The sequence below is a fragment of the Spermophilus citellus genome (assembly GCF_964194105.1).
Source record: "Spermophilus citellus genome assembly, chromosome: 4".
In the NCBI taxonomy this organism is placed as follows: Eukaryota; Metazoa; Chordata; class Mammalia; order Rodentia; family Sciuridae; genus Spermophilus; species Spermophilus citellus.
Genome location: NC_138185.1, coordinates 103,347,991 through 103,368,252, shown reverse-complemented (window position 1 = coordinate 103,368,252; position 20,262 = coordinate 103,347,991). Strand labels below are relative to the sequence as shown.

At 36.4% G+C, this 20,262-nt stretch overlaps 1 protein-coding gene and 1 long non-coding RNA gene across 3 annotated transcripts in view; one reads left to right on the top strand and one right to left on the bottom strand.

Annotated features, from left to right (window-relative positions):
- Positions 1–3,132, top strand: part of LOC308648431 (transport and Golgi organization protein 1 homolog) — a 48,005-nt gene extending 44,873 nt beyond the window's left edge. Inside the window, exons 26-27 of the mRNA XM_081293169.1 lie at positions 1,340–1,502; positions 2,518–3,132. Of these exons, the coding sequence (XP_081149295.1) occupies positions 1,340–1,502; positions 2,518–2,621 (267 nt within the window). The 3' untranslated portion in view covers positions 2,622–3,132. The remainder of the gene's footprint in view (positions 1–1,339; positions 1,503–2,517) is intronic.
- A 2,382-nt stretch (positions 3,133–5,514) lies between these two features.
- LOC308646480 lies at positions 5,515–10,498 on the bottom strand. Of its 2 annotated transcripts, XR_014021395.1 has the most exons (5): positions 10,355–10,498; positions 8,245–8,367; positions 7,562–7,626; positions 7,320–7,431; positions 5,515–7,174 (listed from the first exon to the last, which is right to left on the bottom strand). It is a non-coding gene; the product is annotated as an uncharacterized lncRNA (long non-coding RNA). The 2 variants fall into 2 exon arrangements; XR_014021396.1 differs by having other exon boundaries at positions 5,516–7,174; positions 7,320–7,626.
- Positions 10,499–20,262: the final 9,764 nt, after the last annotated feature.

Genomic DNA, 20,262 nt, shown 5'->3' with positions numbered 1-20,262 from the left:
GACACTGATCTTGTTTGCTTTAAACTGCATGCAATATTGAGCTTACTTTTCTCCTTAACTTGGGAATGTTGCTTAAGTGTGTACAACTATAATGAACTACAGAATGTGAAAAGTTATCACTCTAACTTTATATGGTGTTTCGTGTTGAATGCTCTAAGGCAAAGTAAATTCATTATAAGTTATATAATTCATCATTTTTATTTTTGTTTGGAAGAATGCTATTTAAGAATTCCTCCATTTGTGCAAACCCTATTTTGAGTGATTAGAATTAGATTGGTATCAGATTTTCTGAAAGTGAAATACTGTTTCAGTGAAACAATGATCATCTGAAATGACCTCTTGAGCCAGTCCCAAGCAATGGTCTCATTTGTTCATATAAGTGTATTTTCTTGTAACTGTGTTGCTATTATATCTGGTAGGTCTTCTGCAGCTCTATAATAAAATAAATTTTTAATTGTTTAGTTTGAAACCCATTACTCATAGGAAATGATAAATCAATATCTCAAATGGTGTACAGTAAATGAAAGTAAATATTAAAGCCTTGTCTTCCTAATTTGTGTGTATAGCACTGTGTTGGAAAATACTTATCAAGTTCCAGTGTATATATATTCCAGGAATATACATCTCTGGAGAAATCTAAGGGCAGCTTAGATAAGACCCCAAACCCCTTTGTAGTAGAAGATTTAAAAGAGAGCAAAGACCCGTTGTTAGAGAGGAGTAGAGGTGGGAAAAGCATGGCTTGGAGGCAAACCTGGGATTGAGTTCCTTTAATATGCAGTGTGGCCTTCAACAAATTATGACATTCCATTTGCTTTTGTTCCCTCTTATTTAAAACAAGACAGTCTACTTAAAGATCTCAGAGGTTGAATAATATATGAAAGACTTATGGAAGATACGCTGAATAGTAGCTATTATTACATGGGTAGAGAATGGATTTTTCATTTTATTCTGTTCATTCTTAATATGGAAGGCAATGAGCTATTGTGATGAAAGGGAAGTGATGGGGGGGGGGACTCCCTTTGAAATAGATTGTAGTGAATAATACAGCATGACATACTGGTCAGAAATCACCTCTGTTAATAACCTCTGCCAGTCCTCTTGCCTTTCCCTTTCCTGTGCAGATTAAATCAGTAACAAACTGCTCCCTCTTGTGGCATCCTTCTAACTTCTGTAAGCTGTCAGTGGGAATACACAGGAGGGGTGGGTAGAGTTTTGTTGCACTGATGGTGTTCTCTAGACAGGTGCCTGTTTTGGGTTTTAGCTTTTATCGGTGTTGGTACTTTGTCTTCATACGTAGGAATTTTAAAACTTTCAACTGCTTTCAAATCTTAAATCGCAGGCTAATATGGCTATGAAAGGGCCCCCTCCTTTCTCAGGGGTACCCTTCATGGGACCCCCGATGGGACCCCCGATGGGACGACCTCCACCACCTCCCTTTCGGTATGGACCGCCACTTCAGCTCGGTGGGCCTTTTGGGCCTCGGCCAATTCCTCCACCATTTGGTATGATGATCTGAACAGTAGTGATTGACTTATAAATCACATTCATCTTTCATTTCTATTGCTTGCTAAAACAGTTGGTTGCTATCTCAGGTCTTAACAATGAAAGGATAAAGCTGAGTACATTTTAACTTTTCCTCCAGTTTTCTGGGATATATGGGACACTACATAATCTTATACTGAGATAGGCAATAGCTATCTCTCATAGACAAGGATAAGGGGCTATATACAGAAAATCCAGAAATATTACTTCTGCAGATGTTTGTTGAAAATCTGTTGATGTGCACTGCAATAGATGGAAAGGTGGATGAGACACATGCCATAACTTAAAATTTTGTCACAAATATGAAAATCCAATAACATAAAGTTTGTAATCACCCATAATGGAAGCATAAGCAGTAGGTTATAGAATATAGAAAAGGAAAAGTCAAACCCTCCTTACCTTGAGAAACGTCAGAGGGAAGTGTTAAAGAGGAGGACTTAACAGTGACCTAGTAAATGTTGCTGATTTAATTAGGTGGCTGTGGAAGGCCTTTTCCATCCAGGAGGGCATGCACCTTGATTCTGATGGCATGTGTAAAGTCCATGCTGAAATACTTCATGAATTTTTAATGGATACAGTAATAAATAGTGGGATTTCCTTTTATCAAAATTTCTTTGTAGTAAAGTTCTTATTTCATAATCTATCATCTTGTCATGGTAATATAGTACTTCCAAATATAAATGGAGCTCTTGTGAGATAGAAATAATTCTGCAGTTACATAGTAGGGAAAGAAAAAAGACAAGCCTGGAGCTAGGTAGAGCCATGTTTAAATCCTTAATATGTTGCTTCATGGCTGGTTGGCCAAAGGCTATAACCTAAACTTGTTCCATCTCAGTTTGCCTCATCTGGCAAGTCAGGATGTTCACCAGTTGATGTTCTAGGCTTGGGAGAAATTAAAGACTATATTAACATACTTGAAATCACCCTAGTTCAGAAATTTCTGGGTGTTTACATAACTTCCTTTTTATTTTCCAGGTCCTGGTATGCGTCCAATAGGCTTCAGAGAATATGCACCAGGTGTTCCACGGGATTTGCCTTTTGACCCACGTGATTTTTTTTCCAGGACCCGCACCATTTAGACCTTTAGGCTCATTTGGCCCAAGAGAGTACTTCATTCCTGGTGCCACATTACCACCTCCAACTCATGGTCCCCAAGACTATGGGCCACCACCTGCTGCAAAAGACTTAATGCCTTCAGGCTTTAAAGATGAACCTCCACCTACACCTGACTCTCAGAGTAATGAGGGCTGTTCACAGGCCTTAAAATAGGGCCCAACCTATTCATTGTGGTAAAAGATTATTGGCTTCAAAATAAAAAAGTTTATTTTAAATGGTTTATGTTTCTAGAATGAAGCTGCCTTGGCGCAGTATACATTTTGAGCCAAAAATATTTTTCCCCTAAATATCCCCCACTTAAGCTAGAAGAATCCTTCCAACTTTAAAATGTGCAATAAGGAATACCTTTGTTTTAGTTAATGTAGCACATACAATTGCTAAATGATTTAGAATGTCATAATTATGGACATTTCTTGTGGAAATGCTTTAAGAACATGTATTTCCATTATCCTATTTTTAGTGTATTCCAGTTGATACAGAGAAAAAGCTTGATTTTTCTCTTCCAATATCTCGTCACAGAGACTGTTAAAGCTAAAAATGTTTACTCAAAGATCATAAACTTCATTTTCCTTCTTGCTGAAGTTCTTTGTTGTAATAGTTCATAAAAAATTGTTTATTAATATTTCCCAAGTGTCTGTTGATTCATTGGATCGTCATGAGACTTTGTGCCATTGGGGAAGCATGTCAGCTCACTCTCAGAACTGAAGATGGTGACTTGACAGCATATTCCCTGTTGCTCACTGTTAAGGAGGCTGGACCTTGGTCAACTGTGGACTTCTACAGAGGATTTCTTTTACTTGTGAGAAGTCTTGTGGCTCTATTTTTGTAGCACATTCATGTACTTTTTTCTAACCACTGTCCATGTGAGAATGGTTTTCTGAGAATGAGTTTACATTAGTAGCAAGAGTTGTTTGACCTGAAGTTCTACTGCTTTTGCCATTATTGCATTATAACAGTAAAATATAAGGTGGTATGTTGTGTCTATAAAAAATAAGGAAATTTCTTTTTTAAAATGTACACACACACTCTTCTCTTTCCCATACCTTGCCACTGATTTTCAAGGAATATGATAAAAAAATTAGAAAAGTATAATCCTCTGAGAAAGAATGAATGAAACTCTAAGGCTTATAATGTCTTTAATCAGCAACTATGGGCTGAATTAAATTCTTTTTTTGATAGATACCCAAATATATTTTATTTAAAAATCAATTAAAGCAAGTCCTGAATCTGTAAGTACTGTCTTTCAAACAATGTTTCTAAGAACTAGCTCTCCAGAGCTGTAATTTTAATTACCGCAATTTTAACAGTACATTTTAAGAGGTTTAAGACTTAAATAAAAATATAAAAGCCTGGTACTTTTGTTTACTGCCAGACCATATTCTTCCATTCTTTTAAGTTCTAGAAAGTAATAGGATTGTTGAAACCTAGAACATAACATATCATTGTTCTTTTTATGTCCCCTAAGTATTCTGAAAATAGGGGCAAAGTGTGAAACAAAATCTCTGTGAAACAAAATCTCTAAACTACTGAAGATAACTCGGAATCAAAAAGAATTTGAGTCCTTTAGGAAGAATTCAATCTACATAACATTTAATATCAGAAGCAGCAGCTGTGTGTAAGAGGAAAACCATATAATAGCTTATGCCATTTTTAACCATGTAAAATAAAATTTAAGTCACAAACACCAATTTTGAATGTATCTTTCAACCTCTACAGGACATAAGGCAATGCTGAAGTTACTATAACCTCTAATTTTAAGATAGCATTTAAATAAAGGTGATGTTAGCTAGGAAGATAGATTTTCAAGGAAAGGAAGATTTATTTTTTTATTCAAAGCAACGGTAGTTTTCCCTCTAAAGCCTTTTTTGTATCTATTCTATTAGTAAGCTATAATGCGTTCTATGTAGTTTATCTGAGCAGTTCTGAACCCACCCATAGTTGCCTCTCCTTACATCCATCTGATTGTACCACTTCTGTAGCAAAGCCCAAGGTAGCTGCCCATATATAGGTTGTGTAGAGAATACTGTCCCTTGATTCAATTATACTTTTGTATCTCAAAAGTTTTAGAAGTCCTCTCCAGCAAATTGTGTTTGAGTTTAGTTACTAAAATAATTTCATTTGTGAAGCAGTAGTGTTTCAACCTGAAAGTATTACTGCTATAGTTGTAATTATTGTCCAGTGACTCATCCCCTCCCACACTAGAAAGTAAATTTAAACAACTAATTTGTGAGATACAGATTGTTTTGTGTTAATTGCTTCAAGATAAAATCACCTTTTTTGGGGGGGGGGGTTGGTCATTCAGGTCTGAATTAAAGCTAAGCTGATGACAATGTTCAATTTAAGTTTGTTTAATGCTGATGAAAGACATTCATACAAAGCATCCTCTTTTTTTTCATATAACCCCATTATTTGGTGGCAGCTGGGGTTGTGGCTCAGTGGTAGAGTACTTGCCTAGCACAGGCAAGGCCCTGGGTTTAATCCTCAGCACTACATAAATAAGTAGAGGTTAAAAAAAGCATTCTTATGTGAACGATGCTAAATGTTTCTTCATATAAATTATCACTTTGAGGGGCTGGGGTTGCCTGTGAGGCACTGGGTTTGATCCTCAGCACCACATATAAATATAAAGGTACTGTGTCCATCTACAACCAAAAAAAAAAGGTTTTTTTTTTTTAATTATCACTTTGATATACATGTTTTATAGTCTATGAGAAAACAGAAAGAACAATGTATCAGTTTTCTACATTTTAATATTAGATTTTAAGGGAGCAACATCAAACATCAGTAACATCAAACAAAAAGGTACCGAGTACTCCACAGGGTACAGAGTGCTGCCAAGCACCTTGGAAAGTTTACATGACATGGAGAAGATGAGGCCCTTCTCTTGAGAAGTTTACAGTCTGGAAGTTTTGACTACTCAGAGTTTCAGTTGAGTGAACATTTTATTAAGGCAAATTCTTCATTTCCTAGAACTACTGTAGACTGAACTATTTTTGCACTTGTGAAATTAACCCAATCCAGATGAAAGAAAAGACTAAATTTGGTTGAGAATTCTTTCAGGCTCATATAGTTTTATTAACATTCATCTAGTAAACAAAATTGACCTAACAGACAACTGAAAAATTAAAGACTAGATCTCTTGAAGTGCAAGGGCTAAAACAACTGTTATTTGTTTTAAAAAGCAAACGGATGGTATGATTAGGGTTTACACTAGTTTAAAAATAGGCCAAGTATTGCATTCCCTTCATGCATTGTTCATTTAAAGTAGTGAACATTAAAATACGTGGGTTCTACATGTAACCCACAAAAAAGCTCACAAATCTTTATGTTCTGTGTATCAAATATCCACCTATGAAAGTTTTATTTATGTCTCATCATTAAATTAAAAGTAATGTAAATAGTGAAATTATAATAGGCTAATGACCTGCATATTTTCATATGAATGTCAATATATCTAAATAGGAAATAAATGGCAGTTGTATCTACCTATATTAAAAAAATAGAATATCTTTCCAGATTTTGCATACTCATCACTTTATAAAGACAAGGTATGCAGGTTTTAAGGTTTCACAATCAGTTGTCAGAAAAACATCAGTTGTTCCTGCAGTATCTCATTAGCATCTGACTCAATTATTTTTAGATGACATGATTTAGAAGACGTAAATCCACCCAAAAATTTGTAATTATTCTGAGATGGTTTTAATATTAACCCTAGAATCATTAATGTTAACCCTAGAAACAATAGCAATGTGATGTAGAACAACTAATCAACATGACTAAAAATATGCTCACTTTCAGAAAAACAATCTGGTCATCTGGAAAAAAATCACAGCTACAACCTGGGGAACACTCCCGTATAAGATATTGATCTGGTCAAGGCACACTATTTCTAAGTAGAACTATCAGATGAGGGTGAATTTAGGCCAGCTCTAAGGAACAGCCTATAAGACAGACCATAACTGATCCAATTTCCTTTCAAAGCAATCTGGTACTATCCTACCCACTTCAATTCAAAAGTTTAAAGTTAATTCAAATCAAAAGACCATATTGGAGCAAATGTGTAAACTCTAGCACATTCTTATTGCTGTATTAAGTTTGAAGATGAGCATACCTACCACAGCAGTATTGTTCCAGGAAGCAGGGTAGAAACAGTGGTAAATTAGGAAACACACTATTAATTGCACAATTAATAGAAAAGTAAAAAAAAATGTTTCAAAATCTACAATAAACCTGTATCCAAAGGAGTCATAACAATGAGGTGCTGGACTTTAGTTCTGTGCTACAGCTTTGCAATGGACTCACTGGCCTATAGGTACGGCTCACTTCCTGCCTCCTGAAGGATGAATATGCTACACAGAGCTATGATGGTTTCTACTGAGTGGTAAAATTCACAGAAATTCCATATTACTCATGTCAGAATCATTCCTTGTGCAAAGTTTTATGTAGATGAAGATAAAGTGGTTTCTTGGTCAATAACTGCAATTTCTTTCTTTTAAAGTCAGTGGGTTTCTTGTACCTGTAACCACAATAGAAAGATCATTGTTTAAAATACTTTGATGATTGATCTACTCCAATGTTATATTCTAGATGAGAGGGACTAAGAAGAAACATGAACTAGTAACCATTAGACCAGTATGAATCCTATTATGTATATCACTTACAGTTCTATTACAATTGGCCCAGGTTTAATCTCATCCATCTCCATGAAAGCAAAACACTTGGTGCTGGTAAACCTTTTTTTAGGCTTGCAGTGTTTGAATTCAAAGAAGATAGCTGCACCTAAGGAATTAAAACAAACCACATAAGCCAGAGACCACACATTTCTTATGTGTCACCAGAAGCCTGTGATTTTACAAAGTAACATGTGTCAAACAGTCTGATGAGACAACTGTTGATAACTCACTGTGGCTGTCGTCACTCCAAGCTCTTCTACCATGCCTGAGTGACATTTCTCCATATCATTTAATTCTACAAAGTACAACAAAAGTGTATAGCAAGAATGTAAGTTATGTACACAGGTAGAATCATAAACTACCAAAGAATATAAAATATTAAATACCACAAGAAAAACAGAAGTTACTTAAGTATCAGCAGTACCTATAGAAATGGTTTCAATAAGCACCTATATTAGATAGAATAGAAATTTAAAAGAGTTCCTTTTAAAAAAAATTCTAGCTTTCTCTCCCTCCTGAAACCACCATGCCCAGATTGTCCTTTCCATATTCTTACAAACTAACTGCCAGTTATAGTATCTTTTTACCCAATGCATCTTATTGAAAGAAAAAATAATAATTCTTTAACTGTTAGTAATCATTAGGTTCCTAAAAAGACTTAAGGTAATTATTAGGGAACCTGCTTCCTTAAGTCTGTATTATGAGAAAAACTTCCCTATCAGATAATATTTAACCACATTATTACACAACTAGATAATGCAACTGCTAATTCTCATATTTAAAAAAAATGATTTGACTTTCTTAAGTCAATATTCATAACTATGTGACGTAAGATCTTGTGTTAAGTACACTATGAACACAAACCCAGGTAAGTACTGTGTCCTTAAGAAGTCAGTAACTGATAATTACAAACCTTTGGTTAATTTTTCAATATGCTTCTGGAGCTCAATGTCCACATTAAAATTAACATATGTATCTTCTTTTCTTGAAGCCACAGGAGTATCTTGCACAGGAGTTAAATCTATGCCATTCAGATCTGGAGAAACAAATAAGTTTCTGCTTATGAGCATTCACATATACAGATGGAAAATCTAGAAACTGCAAAGGTTACACTTCCTAAAGAGGCATAGAAAGAGCTGAGAGGAGATTCTCAGGCTAAGAGATTCCTATTTGGTGTGAGCAAGTATGTGAGAGTTATTGAAGTTCATGGGGTATGTGGAGAGAAATGAATATAGACTGAATAGGAGACCTCATGAAGGGGACAAGGAAGCCTTTACATGGCCAAGTGGACAAAACTTGATCTTCATAGTGAAGTGGTAAAAAGAACAAACATGTTTTCCTTAGGGAATAGCCCACTATATTTTTCTATGCAAAAAAAATATATATATGGAGTATATAATTTGCCACAATGGAGCTCTGCCACCAATTTCTAACTTTGATCAAGTATATGACTTATTTAGAAAAGCCTTTAAACCTAACCTTATCATAATTTCCCTGTTAAGAACCAAAAATGGATGAGAACAGCCAACAAAAACCCTTTTGTTAATGAATAATTTTTCATATATATTATCTAAATTCTGGTTATACTGTTTACAACATACCCTGAATTTACAACAACCAGATGGTACGTTATATATAGTTTTAATTTTCCGGGTTTTAAAATCTCAGTTTAATCAAATTCAACAAGGACTTTTTTTAATAACTCCTCAGTGTTTATGTGTTATTCATTTATGTGTCTCAAAAAGCTCAAAAACAATTTAGTACATTTAATAATTAAAAAACATTTACATAAAAATATTTCAGTTTAACATGCAAAGGTAATTTAACATTTACAACATCATTGAATATTTTTGTGTTTTAAGTATACTTTCTGAATGAGTATGCAGTTTTACAAATGGCCTATCAAACAATGTAAATATTTTCCAGTACACTATATATTTGATAACTGGTAACATCGGAATTTAAAAGTGTACCAGTATTAGTGCTGTGGATTATGTTCTTTAAATAAATGTTTTTCTTTGTGGTCATATTTTTCTTTTAATTAGCACTAATGAACCCATGGATCTGACTTTATTTCTGCAATTGATAAAAGTTCCTCCATTTAACTTCAGCACCGATCTGTTCCTTTGGTGCAAAACTACAGGTTAAAATAAGCCCTTTGTACTAACTATAGTTATTTCTGTAAAATGGTATAATTTATTCCTTAATCACATCATCATCCCACGGGATTGCATTCAGGGCATGGATGTTATGGACGCACCCTACTTCCCTGTCCCCTGATTTTCATCTGCCTCTGTAGGACTCACCTATGTAGATACCTCAGTAGCACAGGAAGAAGAGGGGCTGAAGCAGGAGAGATGGGAAAACAGGACATGGGGCTTTGTGTAGAAAACTACACACCCATGGAAGGTGAGGGGTGCTATTGTTAATCTACATCCTGAAGGCTGTAGCTGCTGTTAAGGACAATGTGTATGTTTAGTCTGCACGTTAGATGGAATCTGAAGAGCAAAAATCTCAAAAGCAAAAGTGAGTATAAAGTAGGAAATATTTTTTTGTAAGTCTTTCAGAACTAGGGGCTGGGGATGTGGATCAAGCAGTAGCACACTCGCCTGGCATGCGTGTGGCCCGGGTTTGATCCTCAGCACCACATACAAACAAAGATGTTGTGTCCACCGAAAACTAAAAAATATTAAAAAAATAATAAAAAAATTTCAGTCTCTGGTATTTGGAATTTAGGCTGCAGTCCTTATTTAAAAAAAATCTGCAATCTGTATTTGGGGTAAAAATGGGAGTTCATAACCCACTTGAATCTAATGTATTAAATATATGTCAAGAGCTTTGTAATGTTTTGAACAACCAATAAAAAAAGTCTTTCAGAACTATGGTCTGTTATGATCTCTTCTAGGATTCTGCCTCATTATAGAATGCATTAAAGTAAGTTGTCACATATACAAGACCATCCCCTGTCAAAAAACTTTGTCCCATTTGAGAAAAAAACATAATGCAATTTGCCAGTTATTTACCCTTTACACTAACTGTAATATAGGGATCGATGCACTGTCCAGCGTCTTTCAGACCAATTTTCTCAATCCTGATAATGAGTAATGTCATTCTCGGTTCTGATGGCAACCTTGGTAATAAAGTACCTGGCAACAGAGAAACCTCAATAAAAGTTAGCTCCACCAATAATTCAGAGTAAATACTTTGACAAACAGAAGATATAGCCTACCTCTTAGGAACTAGCTAGGCATTATGTATTTTTATTTCCAAAATTCATGAACATCTGATGTTATACATTTTTAGAAAAATATTTAATTTTACACATAATATATCTGCATTTCCCAACCATACAATCACCTTTAAGCAGAAATAATAATTTCTATAATAATAGTGTATAGTATGTATAATAAAAGTTTGTTAAAAACATCACTTGAGGAAGCCCAATTATACATAATAGTATAATATGCTCATATATTTATATTCCATATGTACTTCTATATTATACTCAGCATCTTAATATGAAGTGGTAGAACAAAGACAAGAAAAGCTTTTAAAATACTTGTTATACTGTTCTAAATTCTGAGACACTTAATATCAGAGTTGATCAATACATTCTTTCCTTTAGTTATTCCTAATAAAGAAAATAATTTACAATTGGATATTTATGTTTTAATTTAACTATATAGTCTAACTTCTATGCTTCATTCTATTTTGTATGATTTATTCTCTCAGAAATTAGTAGTATACAGGCTGCCATATAAAAGGGCCTTTGTATAACTGAAAAATTTCCCCGAAACCAACTAAAATTTGTAAAACTAAAAACCCACCCAGAACAACATGACAACATTCACCCACCAAGAACATATTAAGGAAGAAATCAACCGTTCAGTATGTTCCCTTTTTTGAAACTACCAATAGAGAACAGATGCAAATAAGCTGATTTTAATCAAGTATGTATACAGAACCTCAAAATACACTTAACAAAAGATTTTGGTTGATGTTTTTCAAGTTTCTATTCAACAATGTGTTATGCTACTTTTAATGATGAGTTATTTGAAATACATGAAGCAATCAACACACTACATTTGAAAATACACATTTGATTAATGGCAAATGTGGCTTGAGGAAATTTTGGGAGGTGATGGGAATGTTCTGAACTTGTATAGTGATGACAGATGCAAAACTCTATAGAAGTGTCAAAAATCAATGAATTTTATACTTACAGAAGGGAAATGTTATGATATGCAAATTATACCTCAACAGTGCTGTTAAAAATGTATTACTTTCTAATTTAAACAAATATGAAGGCAATACAGACAAATGAAAGAATGGGAAGGCCTGGAGGCTGCATTTCACTGTTGCATTAACAAACCTAAATGGGCTCAGGCTGATATCATTAAATATATACATAATACCTTTTATGCATCTTCTTTGATTGACAAATGAGGGTACTTTTAGAAGAGGGGCTTGTACCTGGACATCTGGGATGAACTTCAGAGAGTTAAGAAACACCTCTGAAATTTTATGAAAAATGTGAATATGTATACATTTATATACATATATATTCACATGTATGTATATCATATATGAATTTTTCTGCAGAAAAGTTCATTCTATTATGTAGTACATGGCTGTATAAATATGCTACAGTTTATGTACACATTCTTGTGTTGATAGATATTTGAATTACTTCAAGTGTTTGGATATAATTAACAAGGCTATTATAAATACTCTTCTGAACATCTTCTGGTGCCCATAAGCACCCATTTCTGAAACAGAGGAATCACTAAGTCACCTGGCACGTTACCTCCATACCTACTATGTAACGACAATCCATTTCCCAAGGTGGTTGTGCCAATTTTTTTATTCCTAGCCCAAGGGCAGTAGTGTTCCCATTGCTCCACATTCTCACTAGGTACTGTTTTCTCAGATTCTTCATGTTAGCCAATTTTGGTATAAAGAGATCAATCATTTTAATTTGCATTCCTCTGAAGATTAATAAGGCTGAGCACCTTTTAGAATAAATCAAATATATGATTTTCTCTTTTCTGAAGTGTGTTCAATTATTTTGCTCAATTTTTTATTGAGATGTCTATCTTATTGAGCTGTAGGAGGTCTCTATTATTTTGCTGGACAAATGTTTTACAAATAGCTTCTTAGTAGTTTTCCTTTATAAAGACTTTTTGTTGAAGTAGAGCATATACATTTTAAAATGTACAAATTGTTAGTACAGTTTGCTGAACTTTCAAAAAGTGAATACACCTGTATAACTAGTATCAGATCTAGGAAAGATATGATCAGCCTCCTGGGAGTGTCCTTCCCCCAACCCTATCCAATTCACTCTTCCAAAAGATAGCAACCATTGCTAACTTCTAACACCAAGTATTAGTTTTGAATATTAAGAATGACTTTTCTCTGCCATGGTGTCTTCTGATTATGATAAATACTTACTGCTAGTAATATCAAATTTCTTAATATCTTCCTTTACAATCAGTGCTTTTTATGTCATATTTAAGAAAACTTACCCCACTCCAAAATCATAAAGGTATTATCTTGAAAGCATTTTATTGACATTAATTCTATATGTCACACAGAATTATTGTCTACGGTGTATAGTAGGAGCTTTAATTTCATTCAATTTCACATAAATACTCAATTGTCTCAGCACTACTCATTAAAAAGACTGACATTTTCCACCACTGATCTGCAGTCCCACCTCAATCATAAATCATGTGGCAATCACTTTCTGAGTTTTCTATTCTGTCTTACCGGACTGTTTATCCTCTTACCACTAATACAGTATCTTAATTCTATAGCTGTGTAAAAGGTCCAGGAACTGCAATAAAAATTCAGATGAGTTTCAGAAAGAGTCTATCTTTATAAACTGCTTTGTCTAATTTATGAACTAGTATATATCTTTACATTTTAAAAATCATAACATTTATTTAATAGAACTTTATTTGACCTAAAAGCCTTAAGAAATAAAGACCTACAGATCCAGGGAAAACTCATGTTTTTATGTTTATGTTCCATGAAGAATGGATGGCCATGCAGAAATGACTGGAAAAGGGGGTGTGAGCTAATGGTAAAAGGCTGCCAGGGTCCTAGCAAGCCCTGTCTGGTCAGATTCTTCTTGGCCTCTCTGTATAGCCTTCTTTCGTTCTGGACCTAAGGCAGGTCCTGTCTGGAATTAGGGGTTTTAAGGGAGAGGTGAAGGGAGGGTAGGGGGACAGGGAGGAAAGGAAAGAGAGAGGGAAAGAGGGGAGAGAGAGAGAGAGAGAGAGAGAGAGAGAGAGAGAGAGAGAGAGAGAGAGCGCTTTCTAGGTTTTATGACTGGCTTTGGGAGAGAAGGGTGAAGGACAGGAGGGCAGGAGGAGGGCAGAGGCTTTGCTGCTGAGGTTGCTTTTGGGATTCCAATCTCCTTCAGTTAGAAGTTCTCAGCAGGCCCCCCACTCTTTGGGCTATCATATTCTGATCTGACCCTGCCCACCTTCCCCCTCTCCCTCCCTCCTCCTCCCTTTCTACTTTAAGAAGGGAATGTGTAGATCTTTCCATCTTATAATATCTTCTTTGATTTCTCTTTAGGGTTCTGTAGTTTTCATTGTATAGAACTTTGACTTATTTTGTTGATTCTCAAGTATCTTTTTTTTGAGTTTATTGTGAATGGAGTAGTTTTCCTCATTTCCTTCTCAGAGGCTTTGTCACTGATATACAGAAATGCCTTTGATTTATCGGTGTTGATTTATATCCTGCTCCTTTGCTGAATTCATTTACTATTTCTGGAAAGATCTAACTTGCTCTTGGATAGGCAGAATTAATATTATCAAAATGACCATACTACCAAAAGCACTCTATAGATTTAATGCAATTCCAATCAAAATCTCAATGGCATTCCTCATAGAAATAGAAAAAGCAGTCCTGAAATTCATCTGGAAAAATAAGAGACCAAGAATAGCTAAAGAAATCCTTAGCAGGAAGAGTGAAGTAGGTGGTATCACTATATGAGACCTTAAACTATACTACAGAGCAATAGTAACAAAAAACAGCATGGTATTGGCACTAAAACAGACTGGTAGACCAATGGTACAGAATAGAGGACACAGAGACTAACCCACAAAATTACAATTATCTTATTTTAGACAAAGGTGCCAAAAACATGCACTGGAGAAAAGATAGCATTTTCAACAAATGGTGCTGGGAAAACTGGAAATCTATATGCAAGAAAATGAAATTAAACTCATAACTCTCACCATGCACAAAACTTAACTCAAAATGGATCAAGGACCTAGGAATTAAGCCAGAGACTCTGCATCTAACAGAAGAAAAAAGTAGGCCCTAATCTTCATCATGTGGGTTAGGCCCCAACTTCCTTAATAAGACTCCTTTGGCACAAGAATTAAAACCAGGAATCAATAAATGGGATGGATTCAAACTAAAAAGTTTTTTCTCAGCAAAGGAACAATCCGTGAGGTGAACAGGGAGCCTACATCCTGGGAGAAAATCTTTACCCCTCACACATCAGATAGAGCACTACTCTCTAGGGTTTATAAAGAACTCAAAAAGCTAAGCACTGAAAAAACAAGTAACCCAATCAAAAAATGGGCCAAGGACTTGAGCAAACACTTCTCAGAAGAGGATATACAATCAATCAACAAATATATGAAAAAAATTTCAACATCTCTAGCAATCAGAGAAATGTAAATCAAAACTAAGATACAACTCCAGTCAGAATGGCAGCTATTATGAAGACAAATGACAATAAGTGTTGGCAAGGGTGTGGGGAAAAAGGCACACTCATACATTGCTGGTGGGACTGCAAATTGGTGCAGCCAATCTGGAAAGCAGTATGGAGATTCTTTGGTAATCTGGGAATGGAACCACCATTTGACTGAGCTATTCCTCTCCTTGGACTATACCCAAAGGACTTAAAAACAACATACTACAGGGACACAGCCACATCAATGTTTATAGCAGCACAATTCACAATAGCTAAACTGTGGAGCCAACCTACATGCCCTTCAGTGGATGGATGGATTTTTAAAAATGTGAGTATATATATATATATATATATATATATATATATATATATATATATATTCAATGAACTTTTTAAAAAGAGAATAAAATCACGGCATTTGCAGGTAAATGGATGGAGTTGGAGAAGATAATGCTAAGTGAAGTTAGCCAATCCCCAAAAAACAAATGCCAAATGTTTTCTCTGATATAAGGAGGCTGAATCATAATAGGGTAGGGAGGAGGAACATGGGATGAATAGATGGATTCTAGATAGGGAAGAGGGGAGTGAGGGAAAGGGAGGAGGCAGGGGATTAGCCTCCTAATGAATGTGGAATGAATGTGATGGACATCATTATCCAAAGTACATGTCTGAAGACACAAATTGGGTGTCAACCTACTTTATATACAAACAGAGATATGAAAAATTGTGGTTTATATGTGTAATCAGAATTGTAATGCAAAAAAACAAGTACATGAATAACATGAATTGGCGTGAACAAACTTTATACAAAGATATAAAAAATTGTGCTCTATAGGTGTAATAAGAATTGTAATAGACTCCATTGTCGTGTATTTAAAAAAAATAAAATCAATAAAAGAAAAAGAAGGGAATGGGGAATGGGTAGGGAAAAACTGTGGAATAAACCCAAACTAACTTTCCAATGCACATATGTGAATATACTATAATGAAACTCATCATTTTGAATATCTATAAGATACTAATTTTAAAAAATGTAAATAGATCAGTAAAGTGGATGAAAGGGAACAGTGGGAGGGAGGATGGGGAAGGTGAAGGGACTGAATTGGAGCAAATTATATTCCATGCATTTATAATTAGTCCAAATAAATCTAATGTCAAGAATAACTATTATGAACAAATGAAAAAAAAGAATAATGACTTTACTGTTTTTATAAAATGCATTCTCATAAACAATTCAATCGAGAGAAATTAAAAAAGTAAAAGAGAATGTACAATTCAACATCTCACCAACCATAACAATTATTAAGTCACTCTTCCATCTTTTTCCCTAATTTCAAGATTGTTCCAGTTTCCTTTTCCTTTTGATATTCTTTTTTTTTAATTATTGGTTGTTCAAAACATTACAAAGCTCATGACATATCATCTTCCATACATTTGATTCGAGTGGGTTATGAACTCCCATTTTTCACCCCAAATACAGAATCACATCGGTTACACATCCACATTTTTACATAATACCATATTAATGATTGTTGTATTCTGCTACCTTTCCTGTCCCCTACTATCCCCCCCTCCCCTTCCCTCTCATCTTCCCTCTCTACCTCATCTGCTGTTGTTTAATTCTGTCCCTTGTTTTTTTCCCCTTTCCCCTCACAAATTCTTATATGTAATTTTGTGTAACAATGAGGGTCTCCTTCCATTTCCATACAGTTTCCCTTCTCTCTCCCTTAGAGGTGGACAGGGGCTGGCTGGAATGATTAACAGGTGTGCCTCATGGACAGTGTGGCACCAAGACGGCACACGGGACCATAGGTGATTGTTCAGGCCTTTCTGGCGGAGTGTGGTAGGACTCAGTCTCTGCAACCTGACGTCTACTGAAGGACTGTCAAATGCACAGGGAACAAAGGAGAGTTGGTCGATTAAGACTTGCTCCTTGGAGCACAGGCTCGTTCTTACAAAGAGCAGTTTTCCTCGACATCCCTGAACATGGTGGTGTATTGTAGCTGAAGTCGAGGTCAGTAAACACTTTATCTCCCTTTCACTCTACAACGGGTTATTCCAGTCCCAATTCAAGTATGAAAGCATGGAGCTTCCTGTTGAGGAAAATTCTCTAGCAGGGTCATTTAGTGGACTGTAACAGAAAGAGTTGCAATGGAAGAAAGACTCAATGGCCCAGAGGTGAGGTTTTTGTTTTTGTTCTGTTTATCTGCAAATAGTAGCTAAAATAATGCTTACCCCTAAATTCTAACTGTTCACTGTGGTGCCTAGAGCAAATATATTAGATGACAGGAGGCTGTCCCCTCCAACTTTCTAAACTTTTTTTTCCCTTCATAATGACTTTGTCCTCTCTCACACCTCGTTTTTCACCATTATTTCTCAATTTCCATCATGCCTTTATCAAAAAAAGAGCACAGATCTTTATATACAATCAAAGGGAGCAGGAGACAGAATGAAGCATGACGTGTTTGTATGTAACATTGGCTTTAAAATAGGTATTGCTGCAAAGATCACCGCAATACTCTCTTCAGATCACATGAAAGAAGGTTCCAGGCACTGCTGTCTGGGCTGGCAGGCAGACTGGAAAGATCCGAGGCCAGTAAGACTGAAATTCCCAAGGTCTTTCTCCAGCCCTTGAGCAGACCTTTTACCGACAGTGTTGGAAATTTATGTTTGTAAAGATGACTAAGTTAGCCTCACTAATGGTAAAAGACTCAACACTGAAATGGAAGTCCTCAAGTTTCAACTGGTGTTGGAAATCCTGAAATCAATTCCGGTCACAGAATTATTAGAAGTGGATATTTATATAATGACCAGCAAGAACCATTTCTCCTGGTCCTGCATGATTTCCATTTCTCAGTTTTTTGTTTTGTTTTGTTTTGTAAATCATGTGGAAAATAGAAGAAAAGTTTTCCTTAACCATTTTTGACTAGGACTCCTCACCTGGCCCATCAGGCCCTTACTGAAGAGCATGTCACCTCACCATTGTCATTCCCAAAGAGCACACTGCCTGGGTCAGGGGAAGCAAGTCATGGGTGCCACCATGGCCTTTGGACAACTGGTCTGGGGATGGCCCTAGTCAGTGTTGCAAGGCCAATGCAGGCCAGAAGCAGTTGGGTTCCAAAAGTCCCCTGCCCTGCTAGAGCCACAGACCATCAGAGGCGTGGGGAGCAGGTGACCTTGACGGTGGCCAGAGAGCTTGGTTGTTGGAGCTGCTGAGCTCTTCGATTTGTCCCCTCAACACTGAGCTGGTGGCAGAGTTGTCTAGGTTCCTGGTCCCTGGCTGACACCTAAGTGCATTGCCTGCTGCTCTCTGCAGTGGAGACCATGCTTTCCAAAGAGACACAAACTGTGAGACCCTATAGAGGGAAGATTGGCCCTCACCAAGCACTTACTTGGTACGAGTTCATCATCTATGCTACAGAATTTTAATTCTCACAAAAACCTCAGACAATGATTTTATCAGTGGGAAAACTGGTACTTAGAAATGATAAGAGGTCTTTTTCCCAATCCTAAGACACAGCAAGCCTTGGATTTGAACCCCGGCACCAACAATACCAAGAGCCGGACACTTGTCAGTCATTCTTCTGCATGGAGGTGCCCAGCAATGACAGGAAAGACTGAGGCTTCACAGGTCTGTGAGTGTGGCTCCTCCAGGTCACAGGTGCCAGGGAAACAGAAAGCCCTGCCAGCATTTCACACCCAGCAAACTATCCAAGTGCTACGAAGACAGCCATGCTGCAGTGAGACGTGTGAGGAAGGGGAAAGATAAACAGCCTATCTGGTTCTAAAACGGATTTTAAGAATGAATTTTAAGCCTGACGCCTCCTCCTGGCCACCACCTTTGCTTTTAAGCAAGAATCTTATTGCACCAATTTGATTCACTAAGGAATTAAACACATATCCATATGGATTCATTTTTGTTCTTCTTTCTTTGTTCTAGAAATAAATACCCCTGGGTTGGCTGCAGAAAAGGCATTTGTTAAGGGAATTAATATGTACTCACTTCTGACGTGGTGTCTGGGCATCCAGGGGCTTCCTGCTGACTGTGCAAACACCACAGATGCCTCCTTTAACTCTATTGGCAATGAGGTGCAAATTGGCAGCTGGTTGCCTTCTGTTTTAGGCAAGCTACTTATATTTAGGGACCATTTCAACTACAGCAGTGTGTGTCATTGGAAACATCAATGTTATTATCATAATGTTTGGGTCTCTCTCTGATCTGAATCCAATAGAGAATATCTTTATTATTTTTAAACCAGTTCAGTTCTATCTGGTTTTATTCAAAATACGAGAATACTTTTCTCTTTACATATATTTAGTCTTTGCCCCAAACCTAGAGTCATACATAAATTTGGCAATAAATTCTAAAACACTCAGGTTTATATAATTCAAACCATAGAAGATGAGTGTTTTTTTTAATGGAAATTCATTAAATGAAACAATAAGCAATAGGAAAAAAAAACCACTTCTTTAGCCAGTATCCGTTTCAGAGACTCTTTGTTATTGGAATATTTTTAAGGCAATGTCTTGGGCATCCTGTTCAAGCCTAGGGCATCTCACCATCCTGTTGTACGGAGGAATGAACTAGAGAATACAGTTATCATTCTAATTACTGATGACTCCTAATATGGAATCGCATTCCTGAGAGTGGTGGTCACCCTGAGCCTCAGCCTGCTCAACTTGAAAATGGGAACTATCACTTTGGACCTGCTGTGGCAGCTGTATTTGAAATGTACTGCAAATTTTGTGAGTCACACCCCGGGAGCTCTCTGCTCCTTCTGACTCCAGGGCTGGCCCGTGCCTGGAGTTTGCCTGTGTTGGGGATGGCAGGGGGTGACAGGAGCACAACACAGACAGCGGCTACAGGTGCAGCCTAAGATTAGACTTCAGTGATCCCTTCAGGATCAGCTCTGAAGTCAGAGGGCCTAGGTCAGACTCCTCACTCCACAAATTCTTTATTTCTCAGTCCCCCAGACTGGATTAGGTGAGCAGAAGAAAATGGCTTCACAGGATTCTTGTAAGAACTAATTGAAATATGAAATACCGTGTAATGTGCTTAAACTAACGCTTGACATGTGGCCAATGTTCAACTACTCTTCCCTGTGGTGGAAGTCACAAACCCAGCCCGACACTGTTTCAGGGTGTCCGTGGCCTCTAGTGCAGGAGACAAAGTCTGTGGTTTAGAGGCTGCAAGATCAGACAATGGAGAATGAG